The sequence below is a fragment of the Crinia signifera genome, chromosome 4, assembly GCF_055691185.1.
Source record: "Crinia signifera chromosome 4, ASM5569118v1, whole genome shotgun sequence".
NCBI classification, from domain to species: Eukaryota; Metazoa; Chordata; class Amphibia; order Anura; family Myobatrachidae; genus Crinia; species Crinia signifera.
In genome coordinates, this window is record NC_139220.1 from 237,905,766 (window position 1) to 237,928,721 (window position 22,956).

Here is a 22,956-nt window from a genome sequence, read left to right on the forward strand (position 1 = left end):
GACCAGGCGCTTGTGCTGACTCACAGCGTTCACCGCCTGGGTGATGTCCTTCCACATAGCCCTTTTGCGCTGTGCAGTGGTCTTGTGGTGAGATTTGCCAAGCAAACGCTCAAACACTGGCAGGATAGCCCGGACAAGTGCTGCATTTTCTTCATAGGAAAAACGCACCTTTCTGCCACTTTTGGTGCGGCCAGCTTCAACCTCCTCCTCCTCCTCATTTTCAACACCAGCCATGTAGCCCTCCTCCATGGCAGTGTCTTCCTCCTCCTCACCACCATCTGCCTCCACCTCTGACATGTGGCCCTCCTGCAGCTGGTGTGGGGTATGATCAAGGTCTTGGCTGTAGGATGGGGATGCCAGCGGATCCTCCACCTCCTCCTGCTGGGGCTGGACGCCCAGGGCCTGGTGTGAGGCTGCCCTTGCTGTGGCCATGCTGCCTGCCACACTGCTGCCTCTCACACTTGTCTGGCTGCTGCCACTGCTCCCTCTGCCACTGCTCCCTCTGCCACTGCTCCCTCTGCCACTGCTCCCTCTGCCACTCCTCACTCTGCCACTGCTCCCTCTGCCACTCCTCACTCTGCCACCAACACCTGTTCCTGAACGCACACTGCCACTGCTCCTCTCCATGCTCCTTACTTCCTATCAAAGAGTGAAATGGCGCCAATGACCCTTTATATAGGGGGTGTGATGCATAATGGAGGGGACACAGGTGGGCCAATAGGTTGGGGGGTTCTTACTCATGCGGAGACAGTTTTGTATATCACACTCCGGTTGGTCCAAAAATCGCACATGACCGGCGGAAGAATTCGCACTATTTTGTTACTTAAAAGCGCACCACTTCGCCGCAAATCGCACCTATTCGCACTTTTCAGCCTCCAAAACGCATCACATTAAATATGCGAATTATGACTGAAAAGTGCGATTTGTAAAAGTGCGATTTGCGGCGATGTGGTGCGCTAAAAAAAACATGCGCATTTATGTGCAAGCATAGAATGTCACCCTACATTTTATTATTAAAGCTATTTTTCTACTGTTGTGTAAATCCGTGTTTTGCACTGTTCAACCCCAAAGGGCAAAATCACATTCCCTTCACGTGACTGGCGGGAATCTGGCATTTGGGAGTGGTGACCGGCCTTTACTGAGAGTGTCAGGAAAACCCGCAGGCATTCCTAGGCTTGTCAGGAAGGGTCTGTGTTGTCACCTCTGGCCTCGATCAGCCTGTCTCTGTGGCAGACTAGTGGAAGGGACAGGGTTACGCATGCGTGCACAGACCGGGGAAATCATGTCATGATGAGCAAGTTGTGGACTGGTTTTCAGTTCAGCGATCCATCCGTAGACCTGCACAGGGCGGGATGTCACTCTGTTGGGGAGAGGATATCCGATCACAGGGTTCTGCAAATTTGCACAGCATTGATCAAGTCTGAATCAGGCCCAGTGTGTGGTACACACACACACACACACACCTAAACTGCCAACCGGGGGCGTGGCCTGGCTGTGAAAGGAGCAGGACACGCTTTGCATGAGCTCCCACATTCACACAGCTAAAACCCCTTAAAATATAACTATCCGGCCAGCATAATTCCATCCCAGGCTCCCCACACCTCGCAGGCACCCTCACACCTAACCCGAGGGTCCTGCGAAGCCTAAGGAGGGAGTAATCCCAGTATCCAGCTTGAGGCCTTCACCTACCCTAAAGCCGCGGACTGGAGTGGGCTCCGTCACCCGGCTGCTGAGCTCCAGGACCCGGACATCGCGGACAACGGCCACCGGAGGCTCCCTGCTGCACAGCACTCTGCACCCAGGCGTCCGGGCAGTGCGCCCCTACCCTCCGGAGCACCTCCGCACAGCGTGAGTGGCACAGAGACAGAGCGGGGAGAAGCGATTCCCCCTGCACACAGACGCCGCGGCCGCCATCTTGGTTGTGGCGTCCGCTAGAAGCCGGCTTCCCTGCATACACACGGCCAAACAGGCCACACCGGAGGGGAGCGGTGGGAGTGGGGAGGGCCCTCACCCCCACAGGGTGCACTGGTAGGTCCCTGGGGACCCGGGGCTTGAGGGGTACGCTTGCATCACACGGACACAGCCTGCAGCGGCGGCCATATTGGAAGCCCCCTGCATCAGTAAAAGGAGCCTGAGGGCACAGCAGCAGGAGGAGCAGCCCCTGCATCCTACTCTCCACCTCTGCTCTCTTGCAAGACCACCTGTGGCCCCTGTTATCTAGCTAGGATCTAGCCCCTGCTGAACAACCTACTGGGACAAAAGCTTAACAAAACCTGCAAAGCACATCCCTACCTGTGCTATCTCAATCTATGTAGCAGACCAGTGGTTGCTGACACTGAAGCTCCCCCTGCTGGATCACTTAATAACAGCATATATATCTAGCAAAGCTGCAAACACCAGACACCCTGTGCTCACACTTGCGCAGGGGAGAAACAAGCATCCTTCCTCATTCACAATCCAAAAGAACCCAGACAACTACTCTGACCTCGGACTCAAAGTAAAATCCGGGTGGACGGATCAACGATGGGAGGATGACACCAGGTTGACTGGTCCTAAGTTAAGAATGCCTTGCTGACACCAGGCCATGGGGAGTCCCTGATAGCTGCAACGAAGCACTCCGACGCAGATTAGAGCTCAACACTCCTCCACACCCACATGAGCCCTTTCTCCTTTATACTCTAGTTTATTATGGTCAAAGGCAAAAAGGTCGCACCAAAAAAGAAAAGAAGTTCACCTCCTCCTTCTGAAAGTATGTCCCAACCCGGGATGAGATCCTATCTACAGGCCAATCATCCTACCTCATCCATGCACACAGACGATTCATCTACCCCAATACCCTCCATCCCACCCCCAGACACCCAAGCTTCACAAATGGCTACAGATCTAGCCGAAATCAGAGATGCCTTATCTTATATGAGGACACTCCCAACCAAACAAGATATTCAAGAAACCATCCGCAAAGAGCTGGATTCCGTCAGGCAGGACCTATCACAACTCTCGCATCGCACTGCCTCAGTAGAAGCCTGCCAAGATGAACTATACAAGTTCTGCAACGCTCTCTCGGAAACTGTTTCCCTCCAGGCCAAAGAAATCCGCTCCCTCCATATGCACCTGACGGATCAGGACAACAGAGGAAGAAGGAACAACCTCCGCATAAGAGGCCTCCCCGAAGAAGTATCACAAGAACAACTGCCAGATGCCCTAACCAAAGTTTTCAACGAAATTTTGGGAAACGACCCATCTGAGAAAATTCTTCTAGACAGGGCACATCGGGCACTCAGACCGAGAGGCTCCCCAGCAGATCGACCGCGAGACGTGATCTGCCGCATGCACTACTACGCGCAGAAAGAGGCCATTGTGCGCAAATTGCGCCAACTAGAAGGAGTGGACTTCAATGGCACCGCAATTGAAATATACCAAGACCTATCATGGCATACTCTTCAGCAAAGGAAGGCGCTGAGACCCCTCACTACAGAACTTCGAAAACGCCAATTGAAGTACAAATAGGGCTTCCCCTTCAACCTTCAGGTGACCCTTGCAGGAAAGATCCATTCCTTGTCCTCCTTCTCAGATCTCCCTGCATTCTGCAAGTCACTGGGTCTCCCAAACCTTGACATCACCAGCTGGGAGTTTCCACACCCAGAATTGCCCCCCCTAAGACGACCGACGCAGGAGCCACCCTGGCAAGAAGTACGCCACACCAAGAAAAACCAGGGTCAACGCTCTCCGCTACCCGCCGATGACCACACCTGAACACTCAGAGACTGAACCGGGAGGAGACCGGCCTCATTTCCAAATCTAGGACATGGACTGGTGAATATAACACACCCTTACAGTAGTTCACTTCCATGACCCACAAGTATTATACCAGATCTCCTATCTAGGAATCACAAGTTTAGGCAAAAGGGTCTGGTAGACCTTATTGTTGTGTTAATTAACGTTTCTCCCTAGATAGTAGGTAAACAGATATTTAATGGGGTTTTTTTTTTTCTTTTCTTAGAATACATATGCCATAGCCCAAATTGTCCCATAGCCTAGACTCTAGTCTGTGTTTTACTTTCCTAATGTTTATATAGAAATTTCAATAGTTGCAGTTTGGTGACTCCCTCACCCCCCTTTACCCGCACTAGACAAAATGTCACCTGGGTCACTGGCGCCACAAGCGACCAGTAGTCCCACAGCGGGAATTTTTTCATTGTTATTGTTGATGTTGTTTATGTTCTCATACCCTCTTCCTTTCTATCCCCTCCCCACCTTCCCCCCTCCCCACTCCCCACCTGACCTCCCCTGGGACCCTGGACATGCTGACTTACCCCTCATGGTACTACATGGCTGCGACAGGTAAATTAAAAATCCTCTACATAAACGCCAGGGGCCTAAACACCCCGGAAAAACGATCCAGCTTACTTAGAACCCTGTGGGCAGAGAGGGCAGATATTGCACTAATCCAAGAAACGCATTTCAGTACATCCTCTCACCACCCATCTATTTCTTGCCCCCGCTACCCTCATGTTTACTACTGTAACACCCCGAATAGTAAATCTAAAGGAGTGGCGATCCTGCTCTCCAAACGCCTTCAACTGTCCGACGTCTCCGTCCAGAGACTGGTCCCGGGAAGAATCCTTCTCCTTAAATGCAAAATAGCTACAATACCCTATACACTAGTTGTGGTTTATGCCCCCAATCAGGATCAGTGCACCTTCTTTCAAACACAGCTTGCCAGATTAGACTCCTTCTTTGAGGGCACGATAGTTGTTGGGGGTGACTTTAATTGGTCTGTGGACCCGGCTATGGACACATCCACTGGCTCACATCGATCCTCCCTCAGCAAGTATCGGAAAATCAAGAAAATCCTACACGAGCTCCAACTAGCTGACTCATGGCGCACACTCAATCCAACAGGCAGAGATTATTCATTTTATTCCCACCCACACCAAACATACTCCCGCATTGATTATCTATTTCTTAGCCATAGACACCTCCCCTCTTTACTTGATGCATCGGTAGGCTCCATCACATGGTCAGACCATGCCCCAATCTCCATGACCCTAGAAATCCCACAGCATACTCAGGGCCAATGGACTTGGAGGCTGAATGAATCACTACTGCAGGATATTTACTGCAATTCCGAAATTAAGAAAGCATTAACGGAGTACTTTGAACTTAATAACACAAAGGATGTCTCAGCTGTAACCCTCTGGGAAGCACACAAATGTGTAATTAGGGGCAGACTAATCCAACTAGGTACACTAATTAAAAAACAGAAAGCAGCCAGGATTAATACCCTCTTAAACACTATCCAACAATTTGAAACCTCGCATAAAACTAGCGGCAGACCTGACACTATGATTAAACTTGCAGAGGCTCGCTCAGACCTGAATAATCTCCTCTCCGAACGAACTAAACTCCAACTACGCAAACGCAAGGGCAAATACTACCAATGGGGGAATAAGCCGGGCCGACTCCTTGCACAAGCGACCAAAGCCCAAAGAGCAGCATCTTTTATCAATATGATTAAAAAGGATTCAGGCACCCATTGCTTTAAAACCCCAGAGATAGCGGCTTGCTTTAGGAAGTATTACTCATCACTTTATAATTTACGAAACTCCCCTACACCGACAGAACATCTTCACGAGACGCTCCAAGCTAAGGACTATTTATCCTCCGTGGCTTTCCCCAAAATATCTTCCTCTGATAGCGACACGCTAGATGCACCATTCTCTCAGTTAGAATTGGAACTGGCCATTTCAGCATTGCCATTAGGTAAAAGCCCAGGCCCCGACGGTCTTACTGCCTCATATTACAAAACCTTCAAACCCATTCTGCTCCCCAACCTGCTTCAGGCTTTTAACACCATCTCTGCAGATACACACTTTTCCGAGCAATCACTAGAGGCACATATAACCATCATCCCTAAGCCAGGGAAGGACCCTTCGATATGCTCCAGTTACAGGCCTATCTCCCTCCTTAACGTCGACATCAAGCTATTCGCCAAATTGATGGCTAACAGGCTAAATAAATTGTTACCTTCGCTGATTCACAACGACCAAGTAGGCTTTGTCCCTGGCAGAGAAGCGAAGGATAACACTACTAAAGTGCTCAACCTGATTTACCTGGCCTCTCAGCACCGAATCCCAACCGTTCTAGTCTCCACGGATGCGGAGAAGGCCTTTGACAGGGTGAGTTGGGTATTTATGAGAGCTGTACTGGAGCATGTCGGCTTGGGCCCACTAACACTACAGAGAATTTTAGCTTTATACCACCGACCAGTGGCGAGAGTCAGGACAAATGGATTCCTCTCCGATCCCTTCCCTATCAGCAATGGCACAAGACAGGGGTGCCCCTTGTCCCCACTAATATTTGTCCTATGTATGGAAGGACTAGCCAGAGCAGTAAGATCAAATAACCATATCACCGGGGTGCGGATCGGAGAGGAAGAGTACAAGCTAGCACTATTCGCGGATGACTTACTAGCAATAGTCACACATCCAGAATCCTCACTCTCCCACTTTATAAAAGAGTTAGACCGCTTTAGCACCCTATCTAACTTTAAGATCAATATGTCCAAGTCAAGTGTCCTCAATATATCTGTCCCCCCGGCAACAATCCCTCAATTAAAATCCTCATTTCCCCTTACATGGCAGCAATCTCATATCACCTACCTGGGGATCAAACTACCCAGTGACCTCGCCTGACTGTATTAACTAAACTATCACCCCCTTCTCAAATCCCTCCGTATAGATTATAATAACTGGCAAAATAAACAATTATCATGGTTAGGTAGAATGAATATCATCAAAATGAACTCCCTTCCAAAACTGCTTTATGTCCTCCAAACACTACCCATCCAAATCCCGGAAGAGTGGTTTAGAACCATAAAAAAACTAACGCAGCAATTTATTTGGCTGCGTAAAGCACCAAGAATAAAACGTGAAGTACTGTCGAGAAACACCCAGACAGGCGGCTTCAAACTACCAGATATTAAAGACTACTACTATGCTATCCATTTAAATAGAGTCCTAGATTGGACGAGAAGCAGGACCTCCAAACAGTGGGTAGGGCTTGAGGGAATATGTGCCCAACAGTACCCTGAGATCTTCCCATGGCTCCCTAAACTGAACAAACCCCCACCCTCCCACCCAACTATTCCAACAACACTTGCAATCTGGAAATCTTTAAGGAGAAACCCTCTCATCTCCTCAGAATTCAGCCCACTGACCTCTTTCATCTACAACCCGGAATTCCAACCAGGGTTAAACATTCCTGACTTCTCTCAATGGGCTCTGGAGGGACTGTTTAGGGTGGGCCAGATGGCGAGCAACTCAGGCATCCGCTCATTCTCGGAGATCCAATCTAAATGGGAGGTCCCAACCAAAGATTTTTGGAAATACCTCCAAGTTCGGCACTACTTACAAACAGGCTCCAGGCTACCCCCCTCCACTAGAGAATTAACCGCATTTGAAAAGCTATGCGTTGCTGCGAGTAACCCTATCCACACAATTTCACTATTATATAAACTTCTCCACAACTCAAATACCAACATACTGACATCATTCACACGGGCTTGGGAACGGGATCTAGGTCTCACCATCTCCGATAGAGAGTGGGAAAGCATCTTTTTGAAAGCTCACACTAGCTCAACCTGCATTCAAATTAGAGAAACGCAATATAAAATCATAATGCGCTGGTATAGACACCCATCTCTATTACATAAGATGAACCCAAGCATCTCTGATATTTGCTGGAGATGTAGGCAGGCCACAGGCACCTTCATCCACATATGGTGGGATTGCCCGCTCATCACGGGTTTCTGGACGGATGTCGTCGAGACATCGCAAAAAATTATCCACACGCCCCTCCCTAGCAGTCCAGCCTTCTGGTTACTAAACCTTTCTACTATCCCGATCTCCTCATATAAAACATCCTTGCTTAAGCACCTGAGCAACGCGGCGAGAGCATGCGTACCGATCTTATGGAAATCTACAATCCCCCCTACACGGAGATCTTGGTTCAGTAGAATCGAGTACTACATGTCCATGGAGGACATGCTCTTATCTGCAGTTGATAAACACACTGAATTCACTGCCACCTGGCTTCCATGGCTGGACTATAAAACAACACAAGATTATAAAGATCACGCATTCCAGCAACTAGCTTAGTAGAGACTCACTAATATTATTGATACCTACAAGTACCCATCCTGGGTCACCCGGGAGAGGTCAGATCCCCTCCCCCTCCACTCACCATCCCCCTCACCTACCCCCCCCCCTTTTTTCTCTGTCCCCCCCCCTGCTTCTCTTCCCGCCCCTCTTTTCCTGTTATATAAGTTACCAACAGAGAGAACTATAGTACGGAAGCGGCTCTCTCATGCACTTTCCTTTCTAGCCTCACTTTCCCTCTTTCGATGTCTCAGGTTTACAGTGTCTATTTAGCAACCATTGGAAGAGTTCGCAGACCCTTCACTTACTCGGAATGTAAACTGATGTTACTTTGCCTTCTCGCTGCGTCGAGAGAGAGAAATAACCGTATTCTTATACTGCATGGATACATTGTTAACTCTCTGTTAATTTCAATAAAAACAGAATATACAAAAACCTAAACTGCCAACCACTTAACTCTGAAATCTCATCTTTTGAACACAGCCTGTAACATGGCAGTTAGGAGCTGGTTGGCTGGTACTTGTATCTCTCACTCTCTCTCTCTGCTGTATGTGTCTGTAGCGGTACTTGCGTGAATTCTCAGAGACTATTGCAGCAAGAGACCAGACATGGACGCGGCTACAGCCAGCTCAGCTCCACATTCACGCTCCTCAAGGACTGTGCCCACGTGACAGTCAGTGGACCCCTGGATGTGTCCTGTTTGACCTTGGCCTCCCTGACCGTGTATTTCTGTGGGCTGTTCTGACCACAGTATTCATGGCACAATGTGTGCCGAAAATATTTATCCACGAGGCAGCAGGTGCTATAAACATGGACATAAGGGTAATCGTGACTTTGTGATGTGTGTTACCCTTACAAAATATGGTATTAGGATACAGGTTATGGAAATGTCTGCAATCTGCATGTAACCTGGAATGTAAGCTCAAGCTTGGTCCATGTCTGGCTTTTATCTTTAGCCCATTTATCCACAGGACTTGTACTGAGCATGTGCAGTAAAGGTCCCGCGATGTTGGACGCGCTACGGGTGCAGACTGTCAGTAATTGCCGTCAGTTGGATGCAGTGATGGCCACAGCCAGGAAGACAGATTTCCTGGCCTCCAGTTTGGAGCGGCAGCGGTCAGCTTGCGTGGCCTCATTTGTCAAGCAACTGGCCAATGGTGTCACAGGAGATCCACTGCTGCATCCTTGGACACTGTATTCAGGGGGGCATCTACTTCTATCAGACCCCTGCTGCTGCTCCCAAGGATAACGGGCTGTATAAGAGACTATCAATGGGCAAACAGAAAAGGTGGAAAATTTTAAATCCTTCCTCTTCCCATCAATGAGGAACTGAGAGTCATATACCAAAGAGGGCAGGAAACGAAGCGGAGATACTGTATAAACCAGATGGCTTAGCGGTGACTAGGCTGCACTGGCAGGTCCGGCGGGGCCGAGGTCCATAGATCTGCCCCGTTACATTATCCTAAGTGATGCTTTGGACCTGGACAAGATGTGGTTGTCCCTTCCAGCTCCATATGCCTAGAATTGCCTCCAGCTACTAAATCAATCCCCGCTGTAGTAGAAATCCTAAAAGTACCGTTTTTTTTATATTATTGGCAAAAAGATCTGGGGATGAGTTATGGGAAACTTATTTTTATCTCCACAGACTGTAGAGACTGACTCATATTCATCTAGAAGTCCCTGGTGGGTTACTCTCTGCCAACTGCTCCCTCCTTCTTCTGAAAATGGGCAATGCCTTCCATTTGGTACAACAGTACAGTATTACCCCAATGGTGCTGCATACAGCCGTTGTGCTGATTACAGGTGCCTAAAGTGCAAACACCCCGCCAAACCATGCTCGTATTACTGTAATATGGAGATAAAGTACAGAACACGTTTGTCCACAGGACTATTACAGTATTGGCTTCTATATTATCCAGCCAGTTAAGCTCTGAATAAACCTTTCCCACAGTAATACACTCCAGGGAGTCAGTGTAGATGTTATAATGGCACTTGCATCACCACTTTGAACAAGGGAAGTTTTCTGGAGATTCGTTGGGTTGTAGTTACTCTGAGTTATGGCTCAGCGCCTGCACCTGGTCACTACAGTTCCTGCCATCCCGCTAATTTGGAGTTTGCTAGAACATTAACGTCAGCAGATGAGGTTCCCCAATGCATTGTGTACAGTATATATACATAGGGGGAGGCTCTGGGACACCACAGTTAAGGGTTAAGTGGTTTATTTACTAAGATGGAAGTTCCATTAACCCCTTCGCTGGTAATCCCGAGAATTTTCCGGGCTATGCTTTAACGCCCAGACTGGCAAGCCTGGAAAATTCTAGGGATTCCCAGTGTTTAGGGCCAGGCAGCGCTGCTGAGTTCATCGCTGAACTCAGCTTGTTTCAGCGCTGCCCGGCTCCCTCCCCTCTGCCGCGCCTCCTCCTCCCCTCCTGTGTGTTGGTGCTGCTGCTGGGGCTTAAACTTGAGCTTGAACGCAATATTTTATTCGTTGGTCACAGATACTCCCCCATATTGCTCCCTCCCTTCCCCACGTCCCATCACTCCACACACGGAAGGGCGCAAGTCTCCATAGGCGCACACTAACTGGGTATGCACACAGTGGCTGCACACCAGATACACCGTACATTACCTCCCACTGTGCATCATCCCCTAGATGTCCGCCCTCCCGCACACCAGATACACCGTACAATACATCCCGCTGTGCATCATCCTCTAGATCAGGCATTCCCAACCACGGTCCTCAAGGCACACCAACAGTGCAGGTTTTAGTGATATCCAGGCTTGAGCACAGGTGACTTAATTAGTACCTAAGTGATTCTGATTAAACCATCTGTGCTGAAGCCTGGATATCACTAAAACCTGCACTGTTGGTGTGCCTTGAGGACCGTGGTTGGGAATGCCTGCTCTAGATGTCCGCCCTCCCGCACACCAGATACACCGTTCAATACCTCCCACTGTGCATCATCCTCTAGATGTCCGCCCTCCCGCACACCAGATACACCGTACAGTACCTCCCACTGTGCATCATCCTCTAGATGTCCGCCCTCCCGCTCACCAGATACACCGTACAATACCTCCCACTGTGCATCATCCTCTAGATGTCCGCCCTCCCGCTCACCAGATACACCGTACAGTACCTCCCACTGTGCATCATCCTCTAGATGTCCGCACTCCCGCACACCAGATACACCGTAAAGTACCTCCCACTGTGCATCATCCTCTAGATGTCCGCCCTCCCGCTCACCAGATACACCGTACAGTACCTCCCACTGTGCATCATCCTCTAGATGTCCGCCCTCCCGCTCACCAGATACACCGTACAATACCTCCCACTGTGCATCATCCTCTAGATGTCCGCCCTCCCGCTCACCAGATACACCGTACAATACCTCCCACTGTCCATGGTCCTCTAGATGTCCGCCCTCCCGCACACCAGATACACTGTACAATACCTCCCACTGTTGTGCATCATCCTATAGATGTCCGCCCTCCCGCACACCAGATACACCGTACATTACCTCCCACTGCGCATCATCCTCTAGATGTCCGCCCTCCCGCACACCAGATACACCGTACAATACCTCCCACTGTGCATCATCCTCTAGATGTCCGCCTAGATGCTCTATCCTATTACCGTAGCATGTAGGAACCTTACATTCGTTCAGATTCCACAATTGAAGAGTTTCTTTTCCCAGCAGTTTTGGCAGTGTTCATTCTAGCAACCTGCACCTTTCAAAACATGTGCAGTTCCTTTTCCTGCCTGTGGTGGCATCACCTGCTGTGGTTTTCTTCATACAGACTAGACTCCACTAGAAGCACCACAGCAGACAGCGCCCCCACAGGCAAGAAAGCGGAACTGCACACGTTTCAAAAAGGTGCTAGAATGAACACTATATTGGGACAGCAGCTGTTTATTAATTGTATGTACACAGTGTCGTGAGACATGCGCACCACAATAACAAGCGATGTAAGGATGTGGCTTATACTCTCACTAGGCACTTAGTACATCCCTGGGACTGATCCAGCCATGTAAAGCGTTCAATAGCTGCATACAGAGGAGTCCGGCATAATCTAGGCCATGCCCATTGAAGCATGTAACTGTTGGAGGCCGCATGGGTCTTTGATGCCGTGCATAAGCAACCATTCTTTCCCTTTGGGATGTAGGTACGAGCGCAACACATTAACCCGTTCATGGGAACTACTATCGCGGGTATATTGAATAGTCGCAGCTGGGGAAAAGATGAAGCAGGGCATATCTGTACATTTATCCCATTCTCCCAGAACAAACTTCATCAACATCAACCAACAAGAGCCTTTTATTCCTACTCTGCCAGTTGGGAAGCTTCTACCTTCTACTATATAACTCTCAGTCTGTGTTTGAAAATGACAGTTGGGATTTGACTGGCTGGTGCTTTATCTCCTTTTATCTGATCTCCACTTTATCTCTTCTCCAGGCTTAATACATCTGCCACATTATCGGTTGTCCCCATTAAGCCAAGTTAGGGCTTCCGGATTACTGAAGCAGCACTAAGCACTAGATAGATATAAGCTACATTGAGCAAATAACTCCTTGTAGGACTGGTGGAAAACATTGGCAATATTAAAGAACACATTTAGGTTTTCTAATAGTTAATATCATAACTGGTGAAAATAAGTTTTAGAATTTGTAAAGAAAAAAAAAAACACCTCATATCAGCTGGCATAATGTAGGTGACCTTTAGAACTATGCTCCATTGTGACATCACAGTTACCGATGACATCACACAACTACTGAAGACACAGAGTCTCAGATGTGATATACAGTTCTTACTGGAGGTCACAGTTGCGATTTGTGCAAATTTGTTTTTGCGATAGTGCAAATTTGTTTGTTCTCTAAGAGCCCTAGTCTTGTCTTTGGACATAACATGGGTCCTATCAAGAGAAAGAAAGCATGGATAAAGAAAGGAAAGAAAATGCAGAGGAGAAGGAAAGTGAGCAGGAAAATAAAGCAGGGAGTGAGACACATGAGAAATGTGCCAATGGTAGCAGGTGTACAAAGAGGCTGGAAGAGATTGGTAGCCTTTATGACAAAGAAAAGAGATCAGTTCCTTAAATCATGTCGCAGATGTCCCAGATTTTGGCAAGTGAGAAAAAGGAGAAACATGTCCATTGCTGAAGATCCAGGGGAAGGATTAAGCCGTTGGGCAGGCCAGACAAACTTGGCAGAGAAAAAGAGTTGCGATAAGAAGTTAGGCAAAGTAGCTTGGCATAGACACTGGAATAGATTTGCTGGTTTTATTAAAGAGAAAAAGAGTCAATTTATAACAACAATTGGCAGAGGACAACCAGACACCCTACCAGGTCAGCAAACTGCAGAAGGTCAGCAAACTGCAGAAGAGAGCGTTACTGTCCCCTTAACAGTGGAAACATTTACTTTCCACTCGCTTCTTGGAAAGGGAGGTTACGGCAAAGTGATGCTTGCCAAAGACTCTGTTCATAAGAAAAGAGTAGCAGTTAAGATCCTAAAGAAAAGAGCACTCATTCAAAGTGCAAAGATGAGAGCATCACTGGAACGTGAGTACGTTATGACCGAGTGTCAGGTACTTCAGGTGGCACATGAGAGTCCTTTCCTGATCCGTGGATACGCAGCCTTCCAAACAAACAGCTATCTTTATTATGTAATGGAACTTGCTGGCGGAGGGGACCTCTTTGATTTTGGGGTCAGGAACATGCTGAACCCATTGGCGATAAAATTTATTGCCGCAGAACTGGTCTGTGGATTGCAGTTCCTGCACTCCAGAGGAATAATCCACAGAGACCTAAAACCTGAGAATGTTTTGCTGACAAAGTGTGGACATGTAAAGATCACAGACTTTGGTCTGGCCATGTTAAATGTATATGGAGAAACCAAGGACAGTATGATTGTTGGGACACGTGGCTATAAGGCTCCAGAAGTTTTATTAGGTGCATCATATAGTGCAGGCGTGGACTGGTTTGCATTCGGTGTGATATTATATAAGCTCACCCTAGGAACCCACCCTTTTCCTGGAAAGGTTAAGGAAAAGATCATGAGAAGTACCCTTAAGAAAGAACCATCGTACGCATATATTACTGATCCCGCAACAAAGGACATTATATCCCAACTCCTGCGCAAGGACCAGACCCTCCGGCTCGGGGTAAACGGCAACGTGCGAGAACACCCCTACTTCTCTTCAGTTGCATGGCAAAACGTAGAGACTGGAAAAACAGCGTCTCCACTCAAACCGCACATGTGCAAGGCACACGTGCATGGTACAGCTCAACAATGTCCCCTGTCTTACAGCGAAGCCTACAAAGAGTCGATTACTGACATGGACCAAAGCCTCTTTGACGACATTCAATTTGTGTGCCCTAAATGGGGTAAAAGCTATCACAACGTGCCAATGGAGCTAGATACCATATCATCAGTTAATGGCGACCTGCATGACAAAGAATAGACACCTGTTGCACCTGCTGCCTGCTCCGTCCTCGACTACTTCTCCGGAGATGTACCGTGTTCCACCTGTCCGGTACAGTTCTGCTAACCGACTCTAAGCAGTCACGACTTTCCATGTCTGTAGTTTGGTCTGAACTACAATGTCATCTGGGGATTAGGGCTACTGGCGACACCCCACAAAAAAAACGACACTAGGCAGCCACCTCATGGGTGTGTTGGAAGAGCTGTTAATTATTTTTGAAAGGTTATAATTATAGTTACACCCATTTCATGGATAAGAATTAAGCTGGGTACACCTTAGATCCTGCCTCAGCGGAGCTTACAATCCACAAGCCACATGTAATTTTTTCTTGGGGGGGGGGGGGGCAATTTAACCACTTCACCGCTCTAGACCAGCATCGTCTGGAAAGTAACTATACAACTGGAAAAATCCCCCACATTCCCCATGCAGGCCGTTATATTCAATCTTCTAAACATACCAGATAAGGAATATATGGCTGCCATAATACATACTTCCAAAACATTTAGCAAGATCTGGTCTCCATGCCGACTTCTCCCCCCCCCCCCCCTCCCACACCCCACACACTTTGTTTTTTCTCTCTTTCCTTATATCTTCTCCCTCTCGACCTTCTCTTGGTTCTATTACCTTTGACGGTTATCTTTTAGTCTGATAAACTGGATCTGACTTATTGTGATATTACTGCTACTGTATTTTGTTGTGTTGTGTCCAATTTTATGGCGATTCATTTAATAAATTGTATAATAAAATAAACACACACCTAAATAACTATAAACGTAACAGACATGGAAGGTGGCCCCTCTTAGCTTTAGGCCCCATAGCAGCTGCACCCCCTGCCCCTATAGTAGCTACGCCCTTGTATAGAACACATGGAATTGACAGGGAAGGTGGCCCCTCTTAGCTTTGGGCCCCATAGCAGCTGCACCCCCCTGCCCCTATGGTAGCTACGCCCTTGTATAGAACACATGGAACTGACAGGGAAGGTGGTCTCTTTCAGTTCTGTGACCCTTCTAGTACATACAGTACCTGTTTGGCTCTTAGTCTACCTGCCACCACTATTCCCCACTCATATTACTACTATGTGCTGCTGGGTACCCTGCTCCTTCTGATGTAACTCTGCGCACCGGATCAGAGTCAGGCCGGCTGCACATAACACTTTCTAAAACTTATGTGCAGCCTCTGGGCGGGAGACACTGCAAGTGCAGTGACAAGCAGGCAGCGAACACAGCGGTAGCGGGCAGGGGACGCCTGGGCAGGACAATCAGGGAGCTGCAAGGAAAGTAAAAACCAATACAAATGAATGGGCAGCCAGTGATTGGCTGATTGCTCTCAGCCAATTGCTGATTCAGCCCATTAATTAGTATTGGGGTGTTTTTTCCCCCTTGCAGCTCCCTGATCCCCCTGCCCAGCTCACCGTTCTTCACCCACCCCCCACTGGCTCACCGGCATCCCCCTCCCACTGCATCTGTGTCCGCTGCTCCACCTGCCTGGCTCACCAGCATCCCCTGTCCGCTGCCTCTTTGTCCTCCTCTCCCCCTGCAGCTCCCCGGGAGTTGCATATGATAAATCGCATTCAAAACATGGCACATCAAGTGCCTAATCGTGTGTGACCCCTAGAGGGGAAAAGTGCAGGAGAAATCAGGTCCGACTTGGAATAGTCAAACTAATGTATGGGGGACTTTAGCCTGTGGCTTCTTGCTGCATCCTCATATCACTACTCTGTTGGGGACTCTGCTCCTTCTACCATACAACTTTCAGCCTCTGGATTCTTGATGCATCCATTCCACTTCTGCTGTTTAATTTTACAAATACAAGACTTCAACAAGTACAGCTGGCTCAACTCCTGAAATACTCTGTGTTGCTGTGCATAGTCTGATACTGCAACTGGCCTAGAGTCAATCTGGTCTCACTAAATTACAAATTGTGACCACACCTCAGGCAAGGGATAAATAAGTCATAAAGCAGGTGATCTCTCTGCAATTCCAGGCCCGAGAGCCCCATTCCCTGGACCACTGCTCACCTGAGTACGTCCATCTCATCCCTGAGGGACTGCGCCTCATGAGCCAGCCCGGTTAGATCTTGGTTACGCATGTGCAGATCCTGAACCTCCCGATCCAGTTCCTGACATCGCTGTCTGTAGTCATCTCTCGCGCTCTCCAGCCTGAAGTAAGCCCAGAAACATCACAAGTTACCTTCTATGCGGCCTCTCACAGAGATCATCCAAAGCCACTGGGGGCACATGGACAGCCATTCATTCTGGACATTTAACCCCCTACAGTCATTGTTTGTTTTTGTTTAGGGAGCGCTCCCCACAGGGCAGGATTTTTGGAGGGGGCTCCCTAAAAGAAAAAAAAAAGCCACCGATGAGTGTCCCGAGGCCGGGCAGCGCCTTCCGGAACTTACCCCAGCAACCTGGCTGTGTATGGCGTGACGTTAGCAAGGTCAAGCCGCAAACAGTCAGGAAGGAAGGAGCCGGGGACGGGCAGCCGCTGCAGAGGAGATCATCGCTCAGCTCAGCGGTGCTGCCCAGAGCCAAGGAGGGTGAAAAGACAGTGGCAATCCTGGAAGTGCTAGCACTGAAGCATAGCCTGGAAAGCTTCCTGGATTACCACTGAAGGGGTTAATAAAAATATGTTGCAACTGCTATAATCCCTATAATTTACACGTTCCCATATAGGCAGCAAAAACGCCATCAAGCAAGCCCCACATGTACCGGATCGCAAAGCTCCTACAGCCATGCGTAAAGCAAGCGCTGGTCCTCTTGACCGTTAGGCCCCACCCTTCTCCCATTACCGGTAGTTTTCCTCCTGCAGTTGCTCGATCTGACTCTGCAGCAGAAGCAGCTTCTTGCCAAACACTGGTGTCCCCATGCCCTCTGCCGACTGTTCCTGCTGCTCCTTCAGGTTTCTGTTTTCGCTCATTAGACTCCTCTTCTTCCATGAGCACCGACACCTGATGAAGCAAATGGGGGGGGGGGGGGGGAAATCGGGCAACACAGGAGGGAGAGGAGCAAGGCCCACAGTGTAAGAAGGGTTAATAAAGAGCACATAAATAAGGGGTTAAGAGGAAAGTGGTAGTAACAAATATGGGGTTCCCTACCAAATCCTCAAACAATGGATCAGCCCAAAGACTATGAACATAGTAACCGTTATCTCTGCGGGACATTGTGGCAAGATACAATTCTCAGCAGTGCTGGCTGGTCATGTGACAGGGCGAAGGATCCAAGATGCAGCGGGGTCCGCAGGCAGTCCATGCACAGAGGGGGGGGGGGTATAGAACAGGGAATGTACATGCAGCAATCTGCAGACTCTTCACTCCCCTTCCCCAATGTGTTCCACAGGTTTAGACAGTAAGGGTTTTGGATCTGGTAGCACAGATGAGTAACAGGTTGTATTTGGGGGATGCAGTTAATATTCCGGCGGTCGGGATCCCGGCGTTCAGAATCCCGACCGCCGAAATATTCTCCCTCCTGGGGCGTCCACGACACCCCTGGAGGGAGAATAAATTAGTGTGCCGAGCGTAGCGAGGCACCGGGCCCGCTGCGTGGCGAGCGCAGCGAGCCCGCAAGGGGGGGCGATCCACGTCCCCCCCTTGTCGGCATTTCGGCTGTCGGGATTCTGAACGCCGGGATCCCGACCGCCGGGATTCAATACTGAATCCGTATTTGGAACTCTGGTGGTAGAGCAATAATGAGTAAAATTGGCTCTGGACTGATAGTATAAAGCAGTGGTGGGGAACCTCAGGCCCGGGGGCCGTATGCGGCCCCCGTAGCCGGTCTGAGTGGCCCTCCTACCCACCCGGTGGCTTTGCCGGGAGTCAAGTACAAGGGGACTTCTTGCGAGAGGTCGGTAGTTCTTGCGAGTTTCCTCTTAATTAACAGCAACCGGAGACTGTCAGTCCTATTCAGCGGCATCCGCCGGAGCGTGGGACGGCTGCAGAAGGACAATTTGTAAGAGAAATTTTTACATATGGCCCCCGAAGGATTTTTCCACCATACAATTGGCCCTTGGCAAAAAAAGGTTCCCCACCTCTGGTATAAAGGAATGACAGCCACGCGTAACATATTCTAGTAGTAATAATGAGCAAAATGAAAATATGAACTGGTAGGGATAATAAGAGAGTCTCTAACCTGGTGGTATAGATGAGGAACAAGCACTATCTGGGTACTCTGGTAGTAATAATAAGTAAGGATCTGTGGACTAGTGGTACCCTGTCTGTAATAATTAGTGAGTCTCTAATCTGGTAGTATAGATGAGGAATATGTATCATGTAATCCTCTGGAAGTGATTAGTAGGAGGCTCTGTAGACTGTAAGTATAGATAAGCACCGGGTATTAATTAGTACTATGGTAGTAATTATGGGTAAAGGTGCGTACACAGGGGGGCGATTTTGTCTAATATAGCGGGAAATATGGTCGCTGAGCGACCATATTGCCCGCGATAGGAGTGTGCACCGGGGATATATCGCCGGGTGCGTGCTCCCGTTTTCTCCCCCGTAGTGATCGCTGGTCGCAGGAACATGCTCCTGCGACCAGCTGATTCCCTCTGCGGCTCCCCCGGCAGTTTCATTTTCATCAGCGACCATCTCTGGTCACTGATGCAAATGGGACACTGAGCGATATATCGCTCATTGCGAGCGATATATCGCTCAGCGATATATCCCCCGTGTGTACGGGGCTTAAGAGTCTGTAGAATTGTAATCAGGTAGCAGTAATAATAAATAACAGGGCATGTGGACTAGTAGCATATATGTATAACAGGAACTAATTGGTACTCTGACAGTTTTAATGAGTAAGATGGTCTGTGGATAATGAGCACATAGAAGTAACAGGTAGCACAGAGGAGTACTGGCAGGGGCGGATTGGCCCCAGGGGCAGATTGGGATTTTAAACCAGCCTGGGAAATTTCTCAAAGCAGCCCTAATGGGGTTGGGATCTCATGAGGGGACATGGTCAGCCAAGGGGAAGGGGCTACTCCTGCCTCATATCACTTCTCCCCTCCCTGCTGACCACGACCCCTCATGAGATTTCTCCACCACAGTTATGAATAGGGTTAAGCTATGGGTGCGGGTGGGTGTGTGTGTAGGGTTAGGCTGCAGCTGTGTGTATATGGACAGGGTTAGGCCACAGGTGTGTGTGTATGAATAGGGTTAAGTTATGGGTATATATATGTGGGTTAGGGTTAGGCTGTGGCTGTGTGTGTGTATATGTGTGTGTGTGTGTGTGTGTGTGTGTCTGTGTGTGTGTGTGTATGACCAGGGTTAGGCTACAGGTGTGTGTATTGATAGGGATAGGCTGCAGCTGGGTGTGTATGAATAGGATTAAGCTATGTGTGTGTGTATGAATAGGGTTAAGCTGTGTTTGTGTATATGTGTAAGGTGAGGCAGTAGCTGTGTTTATATGTGTGTATGGACAGGGTTAGGCTACGGCTGTGTGTATGGATAGGGTTAGGGTACAGGTGTGTGTGTGTGTATGGAGAGGGTTAGGCTATGCGTGTGTATATGGATAGGCTGCGGCTGGGTGTCTATATAGATAGGGTTAGGCTGTGAGGGGGGGTGTAGTGGCTACTAGCCTGGACCTCCATTGAAAGGATGAAATAAACCTGCCTTTGGGGGGAGACACACTGGACATCATTCACCTCATGTCATGGCACTTGGGCTCTGGATACCTCCAGCGGGGAACTCCGGTTCCCTGGATCCTTTTCATGCAGCCTTCACACCCTCCTGAGCTTCCTAATCCGCATTAGCTCCAGAAGATGCTAGCACCCGCGATTACTGTGAACAAGAACAACTACCAATGTTGTTTCCAATTTACACAGCGTAGCCACACACACACCTCTGCATGGCCTACAAGAGACATGGGGATCTGAGGCAGAGCCGTGAGCTGTCGCTCAAGTGCTCTGCTCTGTAAAGGCACATGAGAGGAGCTGCAGGTAGCAGCGCATGCACCGCAGTCCACCTGCAGCCATCTTGAATCCTCTCACACACAAAGCACCAACCCCTGCCCCACTGTCAACTCTCCCACACACACACGCAAAGCACCAAACCACCCACTGACACCTCTCACACAAACAGCACCACCCCCCACACTGACACCTCTCACACACAGCACCCCCCCACACTGACACCTCTCACACACAGCACCCCCCCCCCACACTGACACCTCTCACACACAGCACCCCCCCACACACACTGACACCTCTCACACACAGCACCCCCCCCCCCCACACTGACACCTCTCACACACAGCACCCCCCCCACACTGACACCTCTCACACACAGCACCCCCCCACTGACACCTCTCACACACACCACCCCCCCCCCACACTGACACCTCTCACACACAGCACCCTCCCACACACAAAGCACCAACCCTTGCCCCACTGACAACTCTCCCACACACACGCAAAGCACCAAACCCCCCACTGACACCTATCACACACAGCCCCAAACCCCCCACTGACACCTATCACACACAGCACCACCACCGCCCCACTGACACCTCTCACACACAGCACCCCCCACTGACACCTCTTTCACACAGCAACATCCCTGCACTGACACCTCACACACAGCACCCCCCACACACTGACACCTCACACACAGACCCCCCACACACACTGACACCTCACACACAGACCCCCCACACACACTGACACCTCACACACAGACCCCCACACACACAGACACCTCACACACAGACCCCCACACACACACTGACACCTCACACACACAGACCCCCCCCACACACACACACTGACACCTCACACACACAGACCCCCCCCACACACACACACAAAGCACCAACCCCCGACACCTCTCACACACAGCACCAGAACCCCCTCCTCAGTGACAGCTTTCTCACACAGCACCATATCCACCCACCTGACACCTCTCTCACATACACAGAAAGCACCAACCCCCTTCCCCTACTACTCACTGGTAACATCAGTGGCAGGCTCCGGCAGCTAGGGGACCGATCAGTGGCCTTCTATCCTAGGGCGGCAGCGGCGCATAACTGTTGAGCGGCGCACACTGCTAATTCTGCTGTCCCGCGGCGGCACCTGCAGTAGGGATGGACATCGATGGTCGATGTTTCAGAAACATCGATGTTTTCTTTCGATGTTAGTGTTTTTGCCATTTAATGGTGACCTTCCGATGTTTGTCACCATCGAATGCTAATCATTCGATGGTGTACCGATGGTGGCTTATTTTTTGTAATTCTCAAAAGATATGCCTCCCCTGGCTGCTGTGTCTGTGTCAGGGAAACTTCCTAGGTTCGTTGGAGGCTGTCTGACTTTCTCTCTGCTTCCCTCCCTCTCTATGATTGCTGTAGCTGCTAGGCAACAGGGCCCACTGCTAGTTCTGATTGGCTCTCACTGACTCAGAGAGCCAATCAGAGCACAAACCTCACCCTGCAGCACCAGTCACTCAAACAGCAGCAAATTTCACAGACACACACTAAAGGCCCCCATACATAGAGCCGACTTGTCCTAAGGACAAGTCGGACCCTATTCTCCCCCGAGCCGCCCGGCAGCTCCCCGGGAGGCTCACCTACGATGAGGACTTTGATGTGCCATTTTTTACATGTGATAAATCGCATGCGATTTATCACATGTAAAACAAAATATCAGGGAGCTGCAGGGCGGTGAGGAGCAGTGGGAGCGGGCGGCTGGGGAGGAAGAAGCAGTGGGGGCAGCAGCGCGTTACCAGAATGGGGCGGGCGGCAGTGACCATCAGTGACAGTGTCACTCTCCACTGTCCTGCGCTAGCGGGTGGGCAGCCGCGGCTATTCGCGGCCGCTGATTGGCTGAGAGTGCTCTATCTCAGCCAATCATTAGCCGGGCAGTCATTTGACACGTTATTTTAAAGAAGTAATAGCCGCGGCTGCCCGCCCGCTAGCGCTGGACAGTGGAGAGTGACACTGTCACTGATGGTCACCGCCGCCCGCCCCAATCTGGTAACGCGCTGCTGCCCCACTGCTTCTTCCTCCCCAGCCGCCCGCCCCCACTGCTCCTCACCGCCCCGACTGACCTACATCGCATGTTCCGCCGGTCCGAACCCTGGGGCCGGGTCCGATACGCACGGGACCGCGCATCGGACCCGACCCCATGTCATGAAGAACCGATTTGGGCCGATTTATCGGGCCGATTGATCGCAATCGGCCGAAATAGGTCCAAATCGGGTTGATGTATGCCCACTTTAAGCCTGGAGGATTCAGAGAGGAGGAGTCACTGAATGTTATACCAGCTCAGGCAAGCTATAATAATAATAATAAGTACACAATACAACTAGCTACAGATATTTGTGAATGTCATTCACATACT

At 49.7% G+C, this 22,956-nt stretch overlaps 1 protein-coding gene across 3 annotated transcripts; it reads right to left on the minus strand.

Moving 5' to 3' along the window:
- Positions 1-985: 985 nt before the first annotated feature.
- Positions 986-21,957, minus strand: LOC146075137 (protein Hook homolog 2-like). 3 transcript variants are annotated; one of them, XM_083184067.1, is made up of 5 exons: positions 21,570-21,957; positions 20,269-20,404; positions 17,426-17,584; positions 16,653-16,793; positions 986-1,392 (listed from the first exon to the last, which is right to left on the minus strand). In XM_083184067.1, the coding sequence occupies exons 2-5, from the start codon at positions 20,334-20,336 to the stop codon at positions 1,383-1,385; spliced, it is 378 nt and encodes a 125-aa protein (XP_083040193.1). In that variant the 5' UTR covers positions 20,337-20,404; positions 21,570-21,957; the 3' UTR covers positions 986-1,382. The 3 variants fall into 3 exon arrangements, with proteins under 3 accessions (XP_083040193.1, XP_083040194.1, XP_083040195.1); XM_083184068.1 differs by lacking the exon at positions 986-1,392 and adding an exon at positions 12,042-12,693 and having other exon boundaries at positions 21,570-21,956; XM_083184069.1 differs by lacking the exon at positions 986-1,392 and having other exon boundaries at positions 16,414-16,793; positions 21,570-21,955.
- Between the last annotated feature and the right edge of the window lie 999 nt (positions 21,958-22,956).